The sequence below is a fragment of the Sceloporus undulatus genome, chromosome 4 (genome assembly GCF_019175285.1).
Source record: "Sceloporus undulatus isolate JIND9_A2432 ecotype Alabama chromosome 4, SceUnd_v1.1, whole genome shotgun sequence".
In the NCBI taxonomy this organism is placed as follows: domain Eukaryota; kingdom Metazoa; phylum Chordata; class Lepidosauria; order Squamata; family Phrynosomatidae; genus Sceloporus; species Sceloporus undulatus.
Window position 1 is genome coordinate 123,347,911 of NC_056525.1, and position 24,836 is coordinate 123,372,746.

Here is a 24,836-nt window from a genome sequence, read left to right on the forward strand (position 1 = left end):
TACCTTACAAGGGCACTCCGCTGCCTTGACTAAATGGTACAAAGTAATGCATGTTGTGCTCCTATCTGGATAACGTCCTAGTTTCAGGTTCAGTTGTACCAGACAGACTCTGTCAAATCGGAGCCCAAACTGCAGTGGGAAGCAGCTTTCTTAGGACTGAATTCCTCCTCAGTAAATCCACCACATTTGGGACACCGATAACAGCAAAGAAGAGATAACTATCTCCCCCTGACCACTACACATTCTAACAGTTACACTCTTGCCTGGTACTCACTGACCATGGTCCAAGATACTGACCATTTTTTGTGCTTTGCTGAACAAGTCAATATGTTGTGGCGGAATTAAAGATGTAGCTGTGTTAGTCTGTAGAATCAGTATCTTGTATATTTGAAAATAAAAGAACTCAATAATATCTTGTATATTTGAAAATAAAAGTGCGAAAGGTCTTTTATGTCATATAGTGTCTTTAGATGATTTTTTTTTGTACTGCTGAGAGAATTCTCACATGCCTGGAAAATGCTCATCAGGTTTAAAAGTTTTACGCATCAGAGAGCAAGTGAAGGACTGTCTGAATCTGTTTGCCGTGGGCACAAATTATTTTTTTACATGGGAAACAACTTTTAACAGGCTCTTCTGATTATGGAGACTGGAAGCAAGTCAGATCACCAGGTCAATACTGCTTAAGTCATGCGGCCCCTCATCTATAATCTGCAGTGTTAGAGTCAGAACACGCACACGCCTGTACAGTTCAGTTATCAGTTCCAGTGGCATTATGTATGAGGCAAAAGAGGTGCAACCCAGGGGAAGGCCAACTTCGTACACTGCACACAATTGATTGTTCTCTGATTCTCATGGAGCATGGCCATACTTGATTTTTAAGGGATTGTGACTGTTTGTATAAAATACAAATTTTCTATAAATGTCCCATTTGTATAGAAGGATGTGTCCTTAGGCATTAGGACTGGGTCCCAATCCATATTCAAGAGCTCCATAAAGCAGGGGACCATTGTGCTTATTAAACACTTGTCCAACGTTGGCTGGACAATTTGGCAAAGCAAGAAACCCTCTGTGCCAAAGTGGTGCTAGAGAACCTCTGGCCACGCTCCTTAGAGGATCAAACGATTACTCATTCAAACACATGAACAATAGCAAAGGGTGACACTGCAGAAGTTACCAACCAATAAATTCATGAAGCAGTATAGTACATTTTCTGCTGTGGATCCAAAGAGTTCTTCTTTAAAAGGTGCACACTATTATCTTGTTCTAACATGTCATTAAACATTCAAATGTGGGACTGGCTTTCAGACTTACTTCAGGTCTGGCCCTTCTTCTTCACACTTGTAAATGTGGATTATAGCCCTCCTACATATTCCATATCAGGACACGGTTATAAAAATAATACCTTATGCTATTTTACTAGAACATATATCAGCAGTCAATGCCATACAAGGGCTCTGAACACCAGGGGACAGGGAGTGAGGTGATGGAGAGTCCTAACAAAGCCTTAGCTCTTCCATTGTTGTGTAGCATTTAAGCATCAGAATTCTATGTACTTAAGAAAGGCTGTGAGTAATAAGAAATTGGGGTGAATTTGGGAGAACAGTGGGTCTTTTTCCTATAGAAGAACCATCAAAATCCAGAAAGGGTTCCTCATCTCCCCATTTCTCTCTCTTCTCTCCTTTATCTTTTGGACATATATGTGCTTGTGGGAGAAAAAAAAGCAGAAACTGGTTACCTTATTTTACATTCTAGTACAGATAATATTCAGTTTGTAACAGATATATTACAGGGAAAATCAGGCCACCCCGACCCTCAGTTGCCTCCCACTACACTTCCCATGATCAGGACCATGTAAAGTGACTATCATCCTTCCCTCTAACACCACTTTCGTTGGTGGGGATGACATTTCCTAAGAACCATTGTGTTGACTAACTTAGTGTATGTGCTCACATTATCTGTCAAGGGACGCCAGTGAGCATTGCTTTGGAAAGTGAGACACACAGGGCTTGCTGAGTGTAGATACCAAAGATGCTTGTGGGAGGTGGAACTGCAAGGTTTTTAAATGCAAGTTAGTTTGTATTGTACATAGCCCTCCATAGACAAGACTGTCTCATTGGATACAACAACCTTGGCTGCAGGTTCAAAAATGACCACGTTCGACCCCCGTGGTTACAACACAACATTACTTCTTTTCCTCTGAGTGAAAGCCTTGTTGCAATGATCAGGAATAATGGTAGGTCTTGGACATATGTTCCATTTTTTGTCAAAAAGATTTCCATAGCAAACCTACAGAATTAAAATCCCCACCACCCAAAGGGGATACCCTGAAGCACCCTGTGATAGTGATAGACAGTGATCATACTTCTGTACTAAAAGCCCTCGGGTTTGGAAAGGTCTCGCGTATGATGCAGTGGTGGGTCACCGGGTAACTCTGGAAGGTTGCCATTTTGATGGGTAGTCCCATTTCCTTGCAGCACGTGGGTGTGTAGGTGATCCTCTCGCCCCCATTCCGCACCATGTCAGCGGTCCGTATGTAAAAGGGAGAGCCATAGGGGGAACAGGTTGGACAATAGTTCCGATTGCCCTGCTTGTTAAGCTCATGGGGTGGAAAGGAGGGGTTGCCCTGTCCGTCCATGATACGAGAGTTGCAAGCATTGCACATGACATAGTGGGAGTGTGGGGGAAGCTCAGGCTCCTGCTCCTCCTCCTCCTCCTCTTCCTCCTCTTCCTCTTCATCAGATTCATCCTTCTTGCAGCAGTAATACTAAAGCAGGAGGGAAAGACCTGGACTTAGTTCACAAAAAATGCATTTTACAAATATTAATATATATTTATAGCATGTATATATAACATGTTTCAGGGATGCGGTAGCTCAAGTGGTTAAGACGCTGACTCTGTTGATTGCAAAATCGGCAGGTTGGCAGTTCGAGGCCCAGGTCTTGCATGATAGGGTGAGCTCCCATCACTGGTCCCAGCTTCTGTCAACCTAGCAGTTTGAAAGCATGCAAATACTAATAGATAAATAGATACCACTCCAGTGGGAAGATAAACAGCATTCTGTGCAATCATGCTGGCCACACGATCACAGAATAGTCTCTGACAACACTGGCTCTTTGGCTTACTAATGGAGATGAGCACCGCCTCCTATGATTGGATACGACTTGACAACCTTGTCAATGGGGAATACCTTTACCTTTACTTTTATAGCATGCAGTAGACTGTTCAGATCATTTCATCTGCTTCTAATGCCGCCATTTTTTTACAACAACACTGCAAGGGAGTCTAGTGATATTGTCGGCATGCTGTGAATGGGTACTTGTCTGAAGAATAACAATTTAACTAACGTCATTTAGTGAATTAATGGCTCAGGTCCTATTGCACCTGGGAACTTCTAGCTTTATAGCTTGCACTTCTAGTCCCTGCGCAGCAATAACTGAAGGCAAACTACTTAACAAGACTCTACTAGGTGTGACCAACAATTATGACTTTCTATGAAATTGTTTTGATCCTATTTTGGGAAATCAAGCATTGCACTTTGACTGAAGACAACCTAAGCAATCACTTTTTAAGCTAGAATTCAAAGATATAGCCATGTTAGTCTGAAAAATGATTATGCAAAGGGATCTTGTAGCACCTTTGAAACTAACTGAAAGAAAGAATTTGGTAGCATGAGCTTTCATAGACTACTTCCTCAGATGTTATTCCCCTTATTGTGAAGTCATTGTGTGGAGGCAAGTGTCCTTCTCCCATCATTAAACTGTGTTAATTGCACAGTTGGGGGGAGACTATCACACCCCCATGTGCATATCCCGTTCTTTTCCCATCTGTAAACAGTAATGGAAGCATCATTAGGTATTAATGGAAACTCCCGTTAATACCAAATGATGGGTCCGTTACTGTTTATGGACAGGAGAAGAATGGGATAAATGCGCAGGGGTGTGATAATCTTCTCCCCTGATTGTGCGATTAACACAGTTTAACGATGGGAGAAGGACACTAGTCTCCTCTATGTGATATGGTAGATTATGTTGGGAAAATGTTATTGCTGGTGTTTATGAAGCTTTTCAATATATATATATATTTTGTGACTTGACCAATGCGCCAATAACAGTCATCTTTTCCATATAGCTTTCCTAATGCCTATCGACTTACCTATCCTAACTCACTGTTCATAATAAAGCATATGAATCAGGGCCTCCAGGGACGTAGGCAAGGGGGGGTTCTTGGGGTCCGGACCCCCCCCTTTCCTTTAAAAAAATAAATGGTGCGTGCTGCTGCGCCCCCGCGCCCAAGCCCCATTATAATGGTGGCACTTAGTCTGGGCCCCCCCCCCCCCCCTTCCTAAAATCCTGCCTACATCCCTGGGCCTCACAAACAAAGATACAGGCCAACTTTGCATCAAGTGTAGCTGTACACACAAGCAACGTAAAACACTCTTGTATCAGTGCAGAGACATAGTAAGACGTATACTACAATACAGTAGTTACTACAGTAAGTAGACTATAACGTAACAACAAAAAGCAAGAGACTGTGTAGTGCAGGAAAGATGGTGGCTAATAATGTGAGTCATGACCTCGGATGTTCTCTGTTCAGACATCACCTCCAGCATCGGCCTTACAGTTAATCAGTGTGAAGCAGCTGCCCAAGGCTGAAAAGGCAGCAAATTGTTAGATATTCATTTATTATGGCTGTATTGTTACTGCCAAGAAAATGGGGAGCTTTGTCTTCCTCGTGATAGAATAACTATGTTGGCCTTGGGAATGATGTAACATGATGCAGAAAGAAGTACGGCTGTTTGAGATCTCCCCCAGGCACTAAAATATCTTTGGCTGGCCCTGTCCACCTTAGCCATGAAGCTGGTGACCTTTGGGAAAGCTGTTATTCTTGGATAGAGATAAAGCTAACCTACCTTGCTAGACAGCTGTAAGAAAGACCTACTGTGTCAAGTACAGTATGCAAAAGATCTTGTAGCATCTTTTAAACTAACTGTGTGAAAGACATTAAAGCATAAGCTTTCATAGTCTTAGGTCTACTTCCTCAGATGCACAGAGTGAACAAGTACAGTATCAAGTATAGTTTATTTATAGATAAGTGGGCATAGGATTTGAATGTACTGTACATAAAACACTGGACTTTATCAGACGAGGAATCTTTTCCCACTACAATAGCATTATTTTTTTAAAATGCTATGCAATTGGGGTTACTCTGTTTTCTGTCATAGTGAAAACCTTTCTGTGATTACATTGTTAGTTGGCTCTAAAAGCTTAACACACGCTGCCATGAAATTATCCTTGCCCCTTTTGACACAGACAGTTCCCCCCTGCAAAAATAAATGAATTATAAATGAAAACAGTCTTAACATTTTTCCTCTGAAGAGGGCTTTCCAATCTGTTAGACCAGAGTAAGGAATTCGCAACCCCCCCCCAAAAAAAGCGACTTATCCCTGACGGGATACAGTCGCTTATGGGATGCATCTGGGTATTATTGCAGAGAAATACTGCATCCTGGCTAAATCCTGGCTCCCAACTGCACTTAGCTGGCTCATTTACAAAGTCAGGAGCTTCCCGTTTTTGAAAAGCGGCAGGCTAAGAGTGGCTGGGAGCTGAGATGTAGTCAAGATGCAGTCGTCCGGTGGCATCAGCGGCATTTTCCCTGCGATAATACCCGACTGTATCCCATAAGTGATGGGATAGTATCCTGCCAGGGATAAATTGCTTTTTTGGGGTGTGTGATAAAGTGTTGTCAGATGAAAGTAAGCAGGAAGCAGCTACTGATCTATCTATCTATATGATCTATCTGCCAGCATTTAGTCTGATCTAACCTATTAGAAAGCCCCCCCTCCCCGAAAAGTCTTTTAAAGGTAGTATTGTTCATTTTATATATTTCATTGTTTGAAGTTAGCCTGAAAGAAGTCTGAAGGTATAAAAAAACCCAAGAAAGATGCTGAGGATTAATGAAATAAATGCTTTCTTAAACTGTAAGTCTATTTTGCACTTATATTTTCAGATGTGTGTGTGTTAGAGAGAGAGAGTGAGAAAGAGAGACTCCAGAATGGACCTGGCAAAAGGGGCAGGTGGAGGAGTAGTGAGCAAAGTGTTGGCTTCTCTTCTCTTCTGTGATAATGTGGAGTCCTCTCATTATCAGAGGACCCATTCCCATTTACCTGTAGATTCAGTTCTTGAACCGAATCCTGAAACCGGTTCAGCAAACACAGTGGTTGCCACTATCTTTGCACCAGTTTCAGTATTTTTTTCAGGAATCAATGTGCCTGTTTTGACAGGCTTCTTTGTGACATGGCAGGAGAGGCTTCCCCAGACTTTCCTGCCATGCCCCCCTCCCTCCCTCCCTACTCCTCCTTCTTCCCTCCTTATTGCCTTCCTTCCTTCCCTCCTTCCTCTCCTCCTCCTCCTCCCCTCCTTCCCTCCTGCCTGGGGGCTCCGGTGGTGGTGGTGGCAGTGGGGGCTGTCAAGGCTCCCTCCGCCACCTGCTTCGGTTCCCTTGCCTCTGTCCATTCTTCTTGCAGTGGCAGCAGCAGAAAAAACTGCTGACTGGGGCTCATTGGACGTGCCTCCATCTGCCGTGCCTTAGTCCGTCCTCCAAAGACATCCAGGATGGAGGCACGTCCAAAGACCTCCAGCAGGCAGCCCTCTCCACCTCCACCACTGCCACTGGCGCTGTCCTCCAGGCTGCCGGGGCCTCCCAGAATCCCAGAATGGCCAAGCTCAGGGAGGCCCTGGCAGCCTGGGGAACAGCAGCAGTGGCGGTAGCAGCGGAGAAGGTTGTCATGCGGGGGTCTTTGGATGTGCCTCCGTCCTGTACGTCATTGGAGGACGGAGGCCCAGAGCCTTTCCCCCAGATAACAAAGGGTCAAATGTGGGAGGAGATACAGTTACATTTTATGTACAGTGGGCCCTCCCCTTACATGGGGATCCTTTCTGGATTCCTCCGCATAAGGAGCAATCCGCGTATGCTGGAGCCCCATGAGAAGTAATGGGGCTTGCGCCTGTGGTGTGCGGTGCCCGTGCGCCAGAGGTGCATGCCCCATTACTTCTTCCAGGGTGTGCAAGGGCCTTTTCCAGTGCTGCTTTCAGCATATGCCGAAAGCTGTGTATGCCTTGCCTACGTAAAACATGGGTGCACTGTAATTTTATGTTGCTGTAATCCCACCTCGATCCACTGGGAGAAGCAGGAAATATAAATATATTATTATTGTTATTGTTGTTGTTGTTGTTGTTGTTGTTACTACTATTAATGAGGCTCAGCATCACCGAGGTGACAAGACAGCAATTGTGCAATTAGATGGGCAGTTGAGCAGAAGCAGGAACCTAGGTGATTCTGACCCGAGGTCATAAATGCTGGAATAGGATCACAAGGAGGGAGCTGACATAAAGGAACATCTGGAGCAGATGTTGGGAAGTCTGGTTAAAGCCAGATAATGGAGTCCAGGCTCCCAGCTATTCCCTGAAAATCCAGGACTACAAACTCCTTTTGATCTGTGAGTACAATTAGAAGTATGTACTAGCCAGTCATACTAGGATATTTTGATTGTTTTCTTGATTTGGCTGAAATGATATACTCTGTAACTTATACTTTCCATCTGTGCCTGATGGTTCTTCATGTAAAGAGATACCCTTCTGATATACAATAAAGCCTTCCTTTAAAAGTGCTCTGTCTCTATCACACTCATTTTCACACACTTTAGCTCAGCCTTGCCCTTTCACAGGATTTGGAAAAGGAAGGGTATCTGCAGCATCATAAGTAGAAAGTAGTGAATGTTAATTAGATAAGAAAAGTGGTCTCAAGGGGTCCCATCCAGCTCAGGCAAAGGCAGAAAGCGGACACAAAGAATCCTCACACCTTCTCCTGTGGTGGAAATTCCTTGTTGAAATATAAAAACTATAGAAAGATGGAGTCACCTTTGTCAGCCAGAGAGATGGTTTTTGAAATAAAGGCTTGGAGTTTAGGAAAACTAGAGGAAAGGAATAGTGAGTGCATCTTGACCTGGATGGAAGCTGGCACCAGTAGAAAGACATAACATAAACTACTGAGATAAAGACATTCAGAAGCAAGGTTAGGATGAATTCCACTGAATTCCTACAGGAGGGGTAAGGAGTGATGATGCAGTTTTAATGTATGCATGTATTTCTGTTCTGATTGTAAGAATTCTATATGTTTAAATTGTAATTAGCCAATCAGGTATATTGAAGAAGCTTCTTTGTCTTGAATAATATAAAAAGAGCCATTTTGTCTTGTTCGGGGTTCTCAGCTTTTTGGAACTTGAATTCCACTGAGTTCAATGTTTTCCTTTGTCGACAACTGGAAATAAACTTATGGATTTTCAATTACTAGGTCCTCTTGCTGATCCTATTGATCTGCCAATCCTAGAAATCTAAGTTTCCTGAAATTTCTGTTACACTCCTTCACACCTTATCACTAGAGAACTTATGCCAAAGCACCCAAAGCATGCCCACTGACCACCCCATGACCACCCAAGATTGGCATTAAAGCAGAATTGAAGTATCGCACTAAAAAGTGAAGTACAATAGCATAGGAAAAGAGGGCCATTAATGGAATTTTTGCATTAATTAAAAGAAACACTTTCAAAACAGTCTGTCACTGGGAGAACAATGAAGAGGGCCAACGTCATGTGATATTCCCCAGTCAAAGACATGGTTACCCTTCTCCAATTACAATTTATTACTTTGTGTGATAAAGTCCACCGTGTGTAGACTGGTGTGAATCTTTAAACAGTCATGTTTAACAGTCAGATTGGGCCAGGGTGCCAAGATGGTCCTGTCTACACTTTCACATTTTGCAACTCTTGGTATACATATAATAACCACATTTCTTGCACATAGTGCAATATTTTCCTTAGATAAAGAGATCAGTGTTACAGAAACATAGTTCCTTACCTGTAGCCTACAATAACAGAGAACAGCGATTATACACAGTAAGATTACTGTTGCTAGTATTCCGCCAGTGATTACAACAGTTCCTGCTGTCATCCGACCGGTTCTCCATCAAACTCTACAAAAACAGCAAAGGTAATGAATTAGGCTCAAGGTAAGTACAGTAGTAACAAAAATTCAGAGACCCTTTAGTCTTTGGGGCCACAAATTGTGCTACTGTTGCTACTAGCACTCTCTTGCACTTATTTTAACCAAGTCTTTTAAACCTGGGGTATCTCTAGAACTTGGGTGGGTAAAGTGCAACCTATGAACCGCATGTGGCCCTTGGGAGCCTTAAAAGTGGCCTGGAGGGCTCCTCAGAAGCTCCCCAAAGCCCCCTCCCAAATCTTTTCCAAATGTTCAGACTGATTTGGCATGATTTTTTTTATGCCCTAATCTCACAAAACCATCCCCTGAGCCCTCCCACCCCCCCCAAATAATAATAATAAAAATAGCCAAAATAGCAGAAGTGACATCATATCACTTTGGGTGCACTGAAATGTGCTTCTGTGGCCTGCCATACAGATGCAGGGGGGAAAGATGACCCCCATCTTTGTGTTTGTAGTTGCCCACCTCTGTTCTAGAAAGTGGCTTTTAGCACAATGAGTTCAAAGGCATTGCATAGTTATTCCACCTTTTATTTCTTAAGAATGTGTATATATATATATGCTCATTCCATTGCTTTACATGAGGCTGAGAGCATCACTTGCCTAAGTTCACCCAGTGGATCTCCATGCTTGAGCAGAGATTCAAACCCTGGTCTCTCAGAGTGGTAGATCATTTTGCCACACTGGCTGACAACTGATAGCATTAATAAATCTACAACCTAATAAAAGGAAAGGCAGCACAGATTTCAAAGGGGTACTTACGTTCAGGGAAGGGTACGTTGGACCTGCAAGACAGAGCAGAGAGGGAAAATGGCAGTTAAAGCTCTTGAATTTTTATACTGCTCACAGACTCACAGGCACACATGCACTCAGGAAAGTTACTTATTTAGACCACAGTGCTCCAGCCTCTACCCTCAAGACAACATGGCCAGCAAGTGGAGGATTTGGGGAGTTGATCATCCAAAATAAATAAAGAAATAATTTCCAAGTTTGGCACACTGGTAAAATTGTCTGCTTGTCTAGAAGTGAAGTCTCCTTTGGAGGTTTTTTAGAGGCTGGATGGCCATCTGTTCGGGATGCTTTGATACTGTGTTCCTGCATGGCAAGGGGTTGGACTGGATGGCCCTCTCTTCCAACTCAACCGCTACATCCGCACTGCAGAAATACACCACTTCTGGGAACTGTAGTTTTGTGATACATTTAGCCTGCTCAGTCAGAGAGCTCTGGTACCCTCAACAAAATGCACTTCTCAGAATTCCATAGCACTGAGCCCGGGCAGTTAAAGTGGGGTCAAACTGGATTATTTCAGCAGTGTAGCTGCAGACTATGATTTATGATTCTTTGATACTAAACCAACGGAGTTTCAAAAGCTTGCAACGTGTATTTTGTGCATTTTGTGGTTGGCCAATAAAGGTATAATTGTTTTGTGGACAGTATTGAAGTTCATCTTGATATCTATGGATTTTAAAGCAAGAAAGGATTTCACAGCTTATTCAAGCTTATTCAGATAGGTCTCCAGGTTTGTCTATAATACCTGTTTTGTTTCAGGCTTAGCATGCAAAATAAATAACAATAAGGAACATGGGAAGGCAATTGGGTAATAAATAAGAAGAGTGAAGTTGAAGGTTTTCACAGCCAGCATCCATAGTTTTCTTTGGGTTTTCTGGGTTATGTGGCTGCATTTTGGAAGGATTTATTCCTGACATTTCTTTGGTGTTTCCCTCTGAAGATGCCAGCCACAGATGCAGGTGAAATGTCAGGAATAAACTTTTCCAGAACATGGCCACATAGCCCAAAAAACCCACAGAAAACTAATAGGAGGAGTGCTTTTGGGACAAGGAAACAAGGAAGAAACATTTTCCAGTTAGCACATATACATATGCACACGAAGTGCATGCATTTGCTAACACGTCTCCAATGGGGACAGAGCATAAGACTGCTTCTAAATTAGGGATTTCTTGTGGTGCACTCACATTTTATGAAGGCTGGCTCACAAGACATCGGGTGCTTCAAGACACACAGTACTGCCAATAAAAAAAGACCCACAGCAGCTATTCTGTCTTTCTTTCCTTAATGGATTGATGGATGGATTAGATAGATAAAACAGGGAAGATGCAGTGAGAAAACAAGCAGCAAGGTTTTAGGTGGATGATGATATTGTTTGGTCTCCCTATAATGTTCTGTGAATCTGACAGGTCAATGGGTCAATAAAAACATTGTCTGGAAATATTCAATGTTCTCATCCTTTTGTACTTCTCCTTCCCTGTTTTCCTACAGTTGCTCAGTCCTTCTCTTCTTGCAGAAAGTCTGTGGTTTTTTGTTTTGTTTTTTAAGAAAAGGATTGAAGTTTGATGGAAAAGGCTTTTAAATTTTTACAAAGCTCTAAGTTATAGGACAATACCTCCATTGTCCTACAATTTAAAACAGGACCGAGAAACTGTGCCAGCAATATTTGGGCTTAGGGAACTACTTGTGGGCTGCACCTTTTACAATTTTTAATTTTTTTAAAAAATGATCTAATTATTTTTCCATGTTTCTAAATATTCTTAAATGTTTTAGGAATTTTCATGTATTCCATTAATACTGTCCACAACAGTTCATCACTCATGAAACCTAATGAGATGCCTGTGGCTTCTTCTCCTGGATGAGCTTCTTTAGATCTGGGGGAACTGATGCAGTTGCAACTCACAAATGGCTTTCAAGGTTTATGAAAGTGATTATCAATTGGGAAGGACTCTTTGCCATACTGAACTCTGAGAAAAACCTTTCTCTGCAGTAGAGATAATTACTATATTGCTATACCCTTCTACTACTATTAAAAAAAACCTAAAACATTATGAGACTCTTATTGATTTTCCTTCATGCGCGCGCGCACACACACACACACACACACACACATTTGTTATTGTTAATTGCCTTGATTCATGGTAACCCTGTGGATGAGACATCTCCCAGCCTCTCTATCCTCCATCTCTCTGCTTAAGTTCTGTATATTTAGGCCCTCCTTGATTGAGTCTAACCATCTGGCCTTCCTCTCTTTCTACTGCTCTCCACCTTTCTAAGCATTAATGTCTTTTTGAGTGAGTCAGGCCTTCTCATGATGTGGCCAAAGTATGACAGCTTCAATTTGATCAAATTGGCTTCTAGGGGTACTTCAGGCTAAACCTGTTCAAAGATCCATTTATTTTCCTTTCAGTTGTCTACAGTATTCTCAGCACTCTTCTCCAGCACCACGTCTGGGAACCTTGGAGTTGGGAGAGTTGAAACCAGTATCTCTTTTTGTGCTTTTGAGTGATTCTAGGAGACTACAGCCTGAAGATCACACCTACTCCCCAATTCAAATTTTAAAAGCTGTTCCCATATTTTCCGGCATATAAGACGACTGGACGTATAAGATGACCCCCAACTTTTCCAGTTAAAATATAGAGTTTGGGATATACTCGCCATATAAGCAGGGACGTAGCCAGGATTTTAGGAGGGGGGGGGTCCAGACTAAGTGCCACCATTATAATGGGGCTTGGGTGCGGTGGCGCAGCAGCACGCACCATTCATTTTTCTAATGGAAGGGGGGGTCTGGACCCCAAGACCCCCCCCCCTTGGCTACGTCCCTGATATAAGACTACCCCTCTTCCAACGCACACCAAATAAATTTTTTGAAAACATCAGATTTGATTTCAATCTGGTAATTTTAATTCAAATGCTTATGACATGCAGGTACTTAGTAGGAAAACTTGTTGTATTCAAAGCCTGCTTGGATTGGTTAGCTCTCCCTGCCTGCCCAGTCCTCCCTGTCTCCAAGACTATCAGAGAGGTATTGCAAACATGGCTTTCCCCCCCACACTCCGGGCATCCTGGATGCCTGCAGCTTGCTCCGCCCTTCAGTTACATATGCGGCGACTGCAGATTCTCCAGTCTGGCTCAGATGTTTCAGCACCTGCCCTATAAGATGACACCCGGAGTATAAGACGACCCCCAACTTTTGAGAAGATTTTCCTGGGTTAAAAAGTAGTCTTATATGCCAGAAAATACAGTAATTTTCAGCAATGATATGAGGGTGGCATTTAGCTATCTTAGCTAACAAGTAGGACTAACTAGACAAATATTCTTTCAAAATATCCACTTTTAACCTCCCCACCTTGTCCTCAGTATGCTTTAAGCTTGTTTCTTTTTTCCTTTTCAGCCTTCAAGTCCCATCCCTCCCATAAATACTCCTCTAAGGGGTTGCCTTGACCCTTCTACTCATACTCAACCCCTGCCAACACACACATTACAGTACAGTACAGATGCTGATGTCTTGGCTGCATAAAGCTCCACAGTACGAAAATGGGTTTGCTTACGTTAACCACTTTTATCATCTTTTTAAAAATTAGTTTCACTTTAATTTGCTCATAGATTTATTGTTTATTATTTATTACCGAAGCATCTCATGACTGACTCTGAATAATGGTGACCCTGTGCTAGCATTCTCTTGGCAAGATTTATTCACAGGGAGTTTCTATTGCCTTTCTCTGAGGCTGAGAAAGCATCACTTGCCCAAGGTGACCCAGTGGATTTCCAGACCACTGTGGCAGACTGGCTCACAAATCAAAGCATTAATAAAATCTTTCTAATAAAAGGAAAGGCAGAACAGATTTGAAATAGGTACTTACGTTCAGTGAAGGGTACGTTGGACCTGCGAGACAGAGTAGAGAAGGAAGATGATAGTTAAACCTCTTGTGTTTTTGTGCTGCACATGCCTCAATGAGCTAGCTAGAATACTGAGGCCCAAGCATTATGGGGGGAAATTCAAACTTTAAAATACTATCATCCTGCCCAAGACTTAACTGTCTCGTGATCCAAATCTTCATCTCATGGTGTGCACGCATGCATATGTTCATGAATCATGTACACACACACACAAATTATCTGACTACTTATGGGAAGCGTAAATCTCTCATTCCTACAGCTTTATTGTATTAGAAAAGAATGCCAAAATGGAGCTGAGAGTAGTGCTGTGCCGTTCTCAGCATGACATTGTAGCGCTTCAGATGGCTGTCAAAACAAGTCCTTTGTCTGGCTGGAAAAATGCGTTGGGCAAAAGAAACACTTTGATGACTATCTCCTGTGGAGAAAGAACTGAAGTGCTAATGACTTCATGGGGTAAAGCACAGAGAAAGGCACTACTCTCCGGCTCTGGCAAAAACTAGATTTAAAGTGAAAACAACCTGCTTTTGTAGGTTGTTTTTCACATGATGTTTGGGGTTAACTCGAACAGAAAGTAGAAAAAAACCACAAATTCAGGTTGCTTTTCAGACGACATTTGCGTGAAAGAAAAATAATGCGCAAATAACCTGAATGGAAAGCCAACAAAGATGAGCTTCTGTTTTAGGTAAAAGGCCACAATATAAATTGCTCACCAACACACGAGCTTTCTGACCTTTAAATTGGGTCCATTTATCAAAATAAAGAACAACTAAAAGTCTTACTGCACAAGACAGGTAAATTGCAATAGCATCAAGATAATAGCACCTTCAGTTGGGGCTTACCACTTGATGCCATCCCACTTCTGTTGTTCTCCCACGAGAGACCATTTTAAAAGTGTTTCATTTTATTAACAACAACAAAAAAACACCCTTGATTGCCTCCTCTCCCACTTCTGTTGTGCTATGCTTCCCTGTGCAAAAAGTTCAATTATGCTTTTATGCTGATTTGAGGTGGTCAGGGGGTGTGCTTTTGGTGAGGAAATGTAGTGATTTGGGGAGAAGGAGAAGGTGCCGACATTTCAATTTTATTTCCTTTCAATTGGCAAAATACAGCCCTCCCTCCGTTCTTGGGGTCTCCAGACTTGTGTCCCTTGCTTATGCGTGAGGGATGAATGGAGGGAGAAAGAATGGGGTATGGACCCACGTCTCTATTCAAGCCAATGGGGTTTAAACATAAGCAAAACTCCATTTTTGTGAGGGTGTCTGGAACGGATCCCCCGCAAAAAAGGAGGGGCAACTGTACCTACAAGAAACCTTTACTCTATAGGGAAAAAAATCTATTAGCAAATGACACCTCCCAGACAGTAAGGCTTGTCAGAAAAAAGCTTTGATCATTGCCTCCCAACCCACCTCCTTTTAGAGCCCCACTCTGCAGTCTTTCTGTCACTAAAACGCTATAACACCATGTTGTGCTAAAGCCCTCATTCTCTCTCTCATATACACACAGGAGATTATGAGAAGAGGGATGTCCCATCCTGTCCCTGTTCTGTCATGTTCCTGTCCTTCCCACACGATTGTGGGAATGACTTTTAGACAGAATTTGTGCTTATCCCGTCCAGGAAGCATGAATGACGGCGATTGTGTGAAAGGCTTTCAGATGAAATTGTGCAGATCTCATCATTATCCCACCATTAACCTCTCATTAAAGCGACATTGGCTGGTATTTTGCATTAACAGAAGTTTGCATTAATGCAATGCTACTTTAATGGCAGATTAATGGCAGGATCGGTGCTACGATTTGAAAGCCTTTCATGCCATCAGTCACGGATGGGTTAAGGATGGGATAAGGATGGGGGAGTGATCCCGTCCCTATTTCCACACACTCGTACATGGCTGGAAATCTAAGAAGAAAAGGCAAAAGAGTGTTACAGTTTTAAAAAGCATTTATTTTATTAATCCTCTCCCTCTTCCTTCAGACATACTAATCACTGCCACATGAAAGCCAGAGGTAAAGCAGACAGGTAAAGCAGTAGCTGCTGACTTTCCTCTGCAAGCAGATAGTTAATTCTGCAAAGTCTGGTCTATCCTGATCAAGAGGCCCCTACAACAAGAGGGGGGGAGGCCTTTTCTCAAGGTAAGACTGTTCTCATTTATCGTTCTGGATGGGGAGCATCTCTCTCTTTCTGGACTCTATCACACGGAAGGCAAGCATCATGAAAAAGTGATTAAAAGGTGGTAATAGTGTGATCGGAGGGAAGATTATCACACCCCTGCACGCTTCTCCCGTTCATGTCCCAAGCATATACTGTATCTTTGGGTAATAATGGAAACTCCCATTATTACCCAAAGATGCATCCATTACAGTTTACTCATGGGACACGAACAGGAGATGCACACAGGGGTGTGATAATCTTCCCCCTGATTGTGCTATTACCACGTTTTAATCGCTTTTTCATGACACTTGCCTCCACTGTGGGATAGCATCCAGAAAGTGTGTGCCAAACAATGAGAAGAGGTTGGGGTAATGTCTTGGAGGAGGAGTGGGTGACGGAAATGCTGTGGGTGACCGAAATGCTTCAGTGCAAATGGACACTTGAATCCTGGAATGGTTCTGAAAATGTGCAAGAAGACAGCAATCCTGATTGAAGAGCATTTTCAGACAGTGCTATTGTAGCATGACAAGAGCCTTGTGTGATAAGGTCCTAAGAAAAGAGATGACCTGATCATTTACTTTACTTCATTTCTATTTAAATCAAACAGGAAATGCCTTTTAAAGAAAGGCTGTTTTAATATTATCTAAAGTGGCAGAATTCAAAGGTATAGCTATGTTAGTCTGGAAAATCAGTATGCACTGGGATCTTCTAGCACCTCTGAGTCTAACTGAAAGACAGAAATGGGTAGCACGAACTTTCATAGACTTGAGACTACTTCTTCAAAAGCATGTTTGGAAGTAGGCTGAAGTCTACAAAAGTTCATGGTACCAACATCTTTCTTTTGGTTAGTCTCAAAGGTGCTACAAGATCCTTTTGCATTTTAATATTCTCTAGGAAGACTTTTCTGAACAGTAAAAGGATAGGCCCTAGAGCAGTGATGGTGAACCTTTTAGAGGCCGAGTGCCCAAACTGCAACCCAAAACCCACTTATTTATTGCAAAGTGCCATGTCCCTCTGGATTTCCAGTAACAAATTCTGGCAAACTCTGTGTTGGGATGATGGCACATGTGCCCACAGAGAGGGCTGTGAGTGCCACCTCTGGCACGTGTGCCATAGGTTCGCCATCACTGCCCTAGAGTCTGTCCAGCTCTCTTTCCTCCAGTTCTAGTAGCTGTTACACACATTCCTGACTATAGTCCAGAATTCTCATGAATTTTCTCAAATGGAAAGAGACACAACAGCCTTAAAGGTTTTGTTTTATTACATGTTACTTTCCTTTGTTTACAAAAAGCGATTAATCTTCTTACCATAGATTTTTTTTTCTTTTTAGCATTTATGAAATCCAATAGAAGCTATTAACAAAAAATGAATATGTCATCAGTTAGATCTAAAGAAATTGTTTGGAATATATATTGGGTCTTGGGCAATATTGACATTTTCGCTGTTTATGCCTTAATCATGATAACATCATTCAGCCCCACCATTTTAAGTTTTGCTCAATCAGACAAGATAATGATATAGCTTAACTGTACGGTTTTGTGTTATTTGACTGTAATGTTTATCCTTAGCCATTTCAAAGAAGATACGATTGGACTTCCTTACTGTTTTGTACACAAGCACCTACCACAATGAAACCCAATTTACTTTATCTGACCAAGCTGTCAATCTAGCCTGCACTGATTTGTAGGAACTATGGAATCTCTACCTTAAGATTCAAGACTGCCACTTTATATGTCACCTGACAAAAGGTTTAAAAAGTCATTTTTGTCTTTTTATATGTATACATTTTATAACTGGATCTCTTCATAACATACCTTCATAACAAATTCAAAGATTTAATCTCAAATGACAATAATGATAGAGACAATGAATACTGTCCTTTGATACAAGTATCAGTTTGGAATCAAGGCCTTAATTCTAATTCACACACTATGATTTTGTACATTGATTGAAGTGTCCCCCCACATTCATTTTTCTCATATTTCTTAAATAAAAATTACCATTCTAACTTATCAAATATGTTTAATGTTCCCAAAGAGAGAGATAATAAGAAGTGATCTGTGTCTACTTTTAAAGCAAAACTGCTACATTATATAAGCACCTGGTTGAGTCTGATATCTCCCTGTGCTAAATGAATCCTCATTGGTTGGAATAAATATAAGGAATGTGCTGTCACCTAATTGGCAAGAAGCTAGAAAAGATGTTGGTATTTTGATCAATCAGTTTGATTGGCTTTTACAGTTTCTTCTGGGCATTTGTCTGGCTTGTGAATCTGGCCAATTTCTGAGAATCTAGGACACGGTTACCCTTCATAATTTAGTTAAAAAAATAAAGCAAGGGAGATAACTGTTCTTCAAAGATTTCATAAAAATTAGCAATGCATCCATCCATAACTGGAGTTTTGTTAGATTAAATTCTGAATCATATCATCATTTCATTGGGGTACCTAATCTAGATAGTTACTGTGAGTAAAGGAATACCTCTATTTCTGGAATACAATTCACATCAGATATCAATGAGATTAAAGTAATTTAAACTTTGGCCCGGGACAGACTGCCCCAAAAGGGCGGCCTGCCGGTGGCCTATTTCCCTCCAGAGGGACACCACAACCGCCAAACGGCATGGCGTCCCTCCGGAGTAAAAAGAACCTGGAAAAACTGTAAGCAACGCACAGCTATGTGAATATGCTGTGCATCACTTATGTCAAAATGACGGCGCCCATGTACACTGGATGGTGCCATTAGTACACCGCCATTCCGTGCTATTGTTAGGGACTGTGTGGTTGATCATGATCCCTAACCCTATAATCGGCGGCGGCACAGCGCTTTGGGACCGTCTGTCCTGCATCTATGTTTCATGATCAACAGAGAATGAGTATTTTCTTTAGAGCAGTTAGGATCTTCTGCTGTGGCATTTTTGTGTTGTCTAATAATAATTTAACTTTTGTAGAATGTAGAATATGTAGAGGTCTTCTTGAGGCCATAACTTTTTTCAGTCATTGTTGTTGTTTGTTGTTAACTGTTTTCAAGTCAACCTTGACTCATGGCGACCCTGTGGAGATCCCCTATCCTCTACTGCTCTGCTCAGATCCAGTACGCTCAGTCCCGTGGCCTCTCTGATTGAATCCAACCATCTGGTGTGATCTTCCTCTCTTTCATCTGCCTCCTACCTTTCCTTGCATTATTGTCTTTTTTAATGATTTATGTCTTCCCACGATGTGGCCAAAGTACGAGAGCCAAAATGTAGTTATCCTGGCTTCCAGGGACAGTTTCAGCTTGATCTGTTCTAGAACCCATTTGTTTGTCTTCTTGGCCATCCATTGTATCCTCAGCACTCTTCTGAAGCACCACATCTTAAATGAGTTGTTTTTCTTTCTGTCGGCTTTCTTCACTGCCCAGCTGTAATAACTGTATATGGTGATGGAGGATACAATAGCTTTACGATCTTGTCCAGTTCTTTCATAGCTGCCATTCCCAAACTTAGCCTTTTTCTAATTTCTTGACTGCAGTTTCTGTTTGGTCCAAAGTAAGGGAACTGTTTGACTCTTCCAATTTTCTTGTTATAAATTCTTGTAGATTTTCCATGGTCATTATTTTTTTTTCTTAATGTTCAACATCAAGTCCACTTTTCTCCTTGACCGTCTTCAGTAATTGCTCTAGGTCTTTGTTTCTTTCTGCTAGTAGTATTGTGTGATCTAAGGTTGTTAATGTTCCTTCCTCCAGTCTTCATTCCTCTTGTCTCTGAGTCTAAGCCTGCTCTCTGTACAATGTTTTCCGCACATCAGCTGAATAGAAGGGTGATAGTATAAAGCCTTGCCTAAATCCTTTGCCAGTTGGGAACCATTCTGTTTCTCTGCACTCAGTTCTGAGAGGAGCCTCTTGTCCTGAGTATAGGGTATATATGCGTCAGGAGTGGACAGTCAAATGTAGTGGTACTCCCCTTTCTTTCAGAGCTTTCCATAGCTTCAAACATTACTTTCACACAATTAAACTGTCCTTTGTGGTCTTTTAGTGCCTTAGCAAAGTGAAAGCATGCCAAGGAACTAAAACAACTAGTACTCTTCTGAGCTAAGAGGAACCTCCAGCTGTATATTAAACCTTAAGTATCTCTCAAGTCAATAGGTGAAGTTGACCTCCTCTAGAATAAGTTTCCCATATGCACAGGACATCTCAATCTTATTCTTCAATAATTGTTTTGATCCACATCTATTTGACAGATGATCCTAAGTCATTCATACTGAAGGACGTTATTTTTATTAAAGGTATTTAAATAAGATCCCATTACCCAAGTACTGATATGGAAAAGTTAATGCCTCCAACCATTACTACCATCTTTTTTCTTGCCTGCTATCACAAGTCCTCAGCTATAACCAAATAATGATGAAGCCCAATGTGAACAAACAAATAACATGATCTGACAGTTAACGTAAATATTCCATAGGAAACCATAGGAAGCATGGACCATTCTCTGTGAGCAGTGTTGGCAATGATGTATAAATAGATCTTGGGAGTAGTGAAACATGACCCTAAAGCTATTTTGAAGAGACATTTATAATTCCAGTACAGTATAGTGAAGTTGCAAAACAAGTTGGGCAAACTCCCCAGCTTTTCTTTTGTGCTTTGTTCTGTCCCACTCAGGTACAGGAAAACCCTACTAACTAGTTGCTTTCTAGTAGGTAACTCTTCTTGTTTCGAAGAATCACCAGGTTTGTAGGTTGCCCAAATTGCAGTAAAAGCAGACACTTTTTAGTTTCAGGCAGGATTGTTGAAATAATATTTTGTCCTTTAAGATGGACAGGCAATATGACTAGTCCCAGAAGGGAGGAATATTATGCTCCCTAAGGATTATAGCATAATTATAGCATGAGCTATTGCAATTGCCTATGTCATGCTGGTTGTAAATTCTTATATATCTGAATAGTGGATCCCTGAAGCTTTAAAGGCTCTTTGCTACAGGAACATGTCAAAATCAGATTTCTGAGCCCTTCCTGTGTGAATTGGATGATGATGTCTCTTGGCTTGTTTCCTTTGAGCAGTCTAGGTCTGTAGATGAGTCAATATGCAGTATGACCTCTAGGCTCACTCTGGGGACATTACATAAGTATAATCTGGAACAGTCACAAAGGAAGACTCATAAATCAAGGAAGAATCAACAACATTTTAACAGGTATACGATTAAGAGGAAAAGAAGTACAGGGATCGAGAGGCGTCACTATCTTTCCTTAGGCAAGGAATACTCAGATTTGGTATTGCCAGTTACTTCCTCTGAAATATAGTCTACAGCATCTGGTTTTCGTTGGCCTTCTCCTATTCAAGAACTAACCAGAGATGAGTCTGTTTAGCTTCCAAGATCAAACAACATCTGGTACCTTTATGGTATTTAGTTTTAAAATTTAATAAAAATGACAATAGGTACTGTGAAAAGGCAAAAAATATACACAGAGCTTAGAAAGGCTTGCTTCTTTGCTCCACAGGTATCAGAATCCATGCTACCTAGGAAGACATGAAAATAATTTTCCATGCTCTGATTTCTCCCAGTCCTAATAGGTTCCACCCGGCAGTCTTCTACTGAATCTCTGGGGCCATGGCATGACTCATAGGCAAGAATAAAGGCTCAAAAGTGGCTATCAGATGTTAGTATCTCACTTTGTGGATCTTATTTATCTAGGCTGCTGCTGATGCCTATCAGAACTCCTGGCTCCCAGTGGCAAACAGAAAAAGCAGTGCAGAGTAAAAGGGTGTATAAGCTCCCCTCAGTCAACCTCAACCCAACTGACAAGTCTCTCCATGTTTCACCAACCACTTTTGTTGTACCTTTGAGCCACAGCCTATCTCAGTGGAAGCAAACCTGATCTAAAAATGTGTTTTTGCTCCCAACTGCTGTGTTGTGGTGGAAGCCAAATGAAGCACTTACTCTGAACCCGTCCAAAATGGCACTTCTGTCACATGGGCCTGAGAGATGAGCACCAATGCTGAAAACTCCACATGGTCACAGAGAGGTCAGTCTGTTCCTAAGGAGGAGGAGAGGAGAAAAAAGCACAATTGAAAACTTGATGTTTATTATACCATAAGATCCAGAAGCAAGGGTTGCCAAAAAACCTGGTTTCTTCCCAGGTCAGCTTTTTTTTTTAAATTGCTTTGTGAATGATTTTCAACATGTTCTGTTTGTGAAGCCAGAATTTTAAAGAGAACTGGGACTTTTCCCAATCTTCAGTGCATATGCACAGAGTTGTAAGTATTACATGCACCATGGCCCTTCTGCTTGGCATGTTTCCTGCTCAGTATTTTAATATACCTATAGCCTACAGTGAAAGCATTATGCTGCCTTTACAAGGCATGCATGGAAGGGACCATTTTGTGACACAAAACTCAGAGCGCACATTCTCTGCAGGCCAATGGAAGTCAAGCAATGAAATCTGTTGACTCCCACTGTCAGCAAAAATTCCATCCCAAAGAGGTTATCCCCCTGATTCATCCTGCCTCCACAATGTTTGAAATTCCAGAAAATCCAAACATTTCTCTGGATGGCAAATACCACTCATGACAGACCCTGAAGGACCTGTCTGAAGGTGACAAATCTATTGATCGCTTACTTTCCCCGAATGGATCGGGGGAGTAGTGAGGAGCACGAGAAACATTTAACCAGCAAAAGCTTAGGCAGACAGGTTCCATGCAAATCCCCCTTTCCTTTACTGCCTTCAAACAGTAATTAAGGAAGGTAGGATCTGCATGTTCTGGGACTTCCCAGCAAGGTGGTATAGTACAGACTTAAGGTCTGCAATGTTTCTATGGCAAAAGGCTCCTCCTTCTGCTAAAAGCAATGAGAAGAATTGGCAGGTGGGAGCTAGGGATAAATTAGATTGTTAGTCTCTTTTTCCCCAGCACTTATAATTAATTAAGTTTTTCACAACTAGCCCAACGTTTGCCATTGAAAAATGAGACAAAACCTATCTGTATGAGTACCATATATCGATTTGCTGTGAGCCATCTATTGGCTACTGCCTTTGACATCTTTGGTAATGAGCGCCCTCTCCATCCTCATGGTCTTTTTGTAAATTTTTAAAAGGAATGTTTCCCCTTCAACCTGCCCCAACAATCTGCACAGTTCCCTTTCTTTTCATTTCAGCAGAATTTAACAGGGATATGGCATCCAAAAATCTAAGTCCCTTTCTAATTTAGTACATGCTTCTCAGAGCATAGGAAAGTAACTCTTTCGGATTACATACCCAAAATGACAAAGCCAGAGTGCCTTTGTTGGAAAGACGTAATCTTAACCATGTTCAATTCATTTCCATTGAGAATATGCAGAACTTCCTAGTGAATTGTTTTCCAGGCAAGTTTGTGATCAAGGAAAAATGGCTCTTGAATCTTGATGCAAGTTTCAGCTACTTTAGGGATCTGGTTGGCATTCATTTCAATGACATTGGAATGGATTGAAGCTAACAAGGGTGTGAGGGATGCAAAGTAAACAACTTACATTTCTTGGTGGACTGGCACAGTCCCATACAGTGCACGTCAGCTTCGTTTATTCCCTAATACTGGAAAAGTTGGCCCTCTTAGCTGATGCAATCACATTTAATTAACAAGTCTTTGCTTTTGTTGAGTCACAGCTCCCAGAACGGCATGCTCATGAATTGATGGGGCTGTAAGCACTGCCTGATTTCCTTCCAATCAGATACAATTAAAGTCTCCCTCACAGTTTATTTATTAACTGGTGAAACAGACTGAACTAAGTGGTAGGCCAGATGAGAGAAATCACAAACTGGTCCCCTATCTTCTCATTAAATATATAGCACGCACTGAAGTGGAAATCAACTGGATGTACTCTGGATTCTACATTAGTCAAAGGAGAGTGACTACCAAAGCTGGAAAACATATCCTCATATCCACACCTCCCACCTTCAGAGGTGAGGAAAAAAAGAATTGTTCATGAACTCCTGTCATAAGAATTACCATGCTGGATCATACCAAATGCTCAGATGATTGACCACTGTGTTCACCAAAGAAGTGGGGGTATAAAGAATATTTGAAAATGTACACCAAAAAAATGGTTGACAACTAAGGATCTTATCGGACACATTTTCCCCCGTTATGGGCACAGGAGTCTGAGAAAAAATGCATTTTACCGCACCTCAAAAGTGTCCTCAAAATGGCCCCATTCCGTCGCCCGCCGTCAAGCCGTTCCCATTCAGGATTGAGGAGTGTCCTTTCCTTCGGTTGGAAGTCTTTGGTTGGAAGCCACCTTCCTGTGCCAATAACGGGGAAAAATGTGTCCGATAAGGTTCTAAGTTTATCAGGTGTCAGAAAACCACAGTGATGGTTGCTGGTGTTTGTGTGTGTGTGTGTTTTTTTTTTTTTTGGGGAGGAGGAGGACTGTGCACAGAATAAGTCCAAAACTGTAAATCATCTTCAAAAAACTGCACAGGGACGTAGCTAGGATTTTAGGAAGGGGGGGTCCAGACTAAGTGCCACCATTATAATGGGGCTTGGGTGCAGTGGCGCAGCAGGACACACCATTCATTTTTCTAATGGAAGGGGGGGTCCGGACCCCAAGAACCCCCCCTTGTCTACATCCCTGAACTGCAGTCTTCAATCCCAGAACAGGGGCGCAGGGAGACTTGAGCCCCCATGTGTATGTGCTAAGCTTCCTCAAAGTGATGAAGGAACAAGGATAAGGACCAGCAAGACTCTTGTGTAATTGGAGGAACCACCAATCAGAAGTATCATCATTTAAAGTCATCTTTGCATTTACTTAGGTATTTTTTTAATGGTGTAAACAAGTTCGTAACTTTTCATGTGTTAACAGTTGGACTATATCTCCAGAACAATAATTAAAAAGAGCTCAATGGAAATTGGGGGAAAGTCGTTTTCTGAAATGTTGCCTGACTCTAGAGTCCAAGGGAGCGGGGAGTGAGGGAAACCCAGGATATCTCAAGAAAAGGTTTGG

General features: G+C 41.8%; 1 protein-coding gene across 4 annotated transcripts; it reads right to left on the reverse strand.

Annotated features, from left to right (window-relative positions):
* Positions 1 to 262: 262 nt before the first annotated feature.
* On the reverse strand, positions 263 to 24,084 carry FAM163A (family with sequence similarity 163 member A). Of its 4 annotated transcripts, XM_042464593.1 has the most exons (7): positions 24,021 to 24,084; positions 21,804 to 21,900; positions 13,705 to 13,727; positions 11,029 to 11,079; positions 9,818 to 9,840; positions 8,913 to 9,027; positions 263 to 2,764 (listed from the first exon to the last, which is right to left on the reverse strand). In XM_042464593.1, exons 6-7 carry the CDS (start codon positions 9,003 to 9,005, stop codon positions 2,357 to 2,359), a joined length of 501 nt encoding a protein of 166 aa, XP_042320527.1. In that variant the 5' UTR covers positions 9,006 to 9,027; positions 9,818 to 9,840; positions 11,029 to 11,079; positions 13,705 to 13,727; positions 21,804 to 21,900; positions 24,021 to 24,084; the 3' UTR covers positions 263 to 2,356. The 4 variants fall into 4 exon arrangements, with proteins under 4 accessions (XP_042320527.1, XP_042320525.1, XP_042320526.1 ...); XM_042464591.1 differs by lacking the exon at positions 11,029 to 11,079 and having other exon boundaries at positions 24,021 to 24,081; XM_042464592.1 differs by lacking the exons at positions 11,029 to 11,079; positions 24,021 to 24,084 and adding an exon at positions 23,116 to 23,174.
* Positions 24,085 to 24,836: the final 752 nt, after the last annotated feature.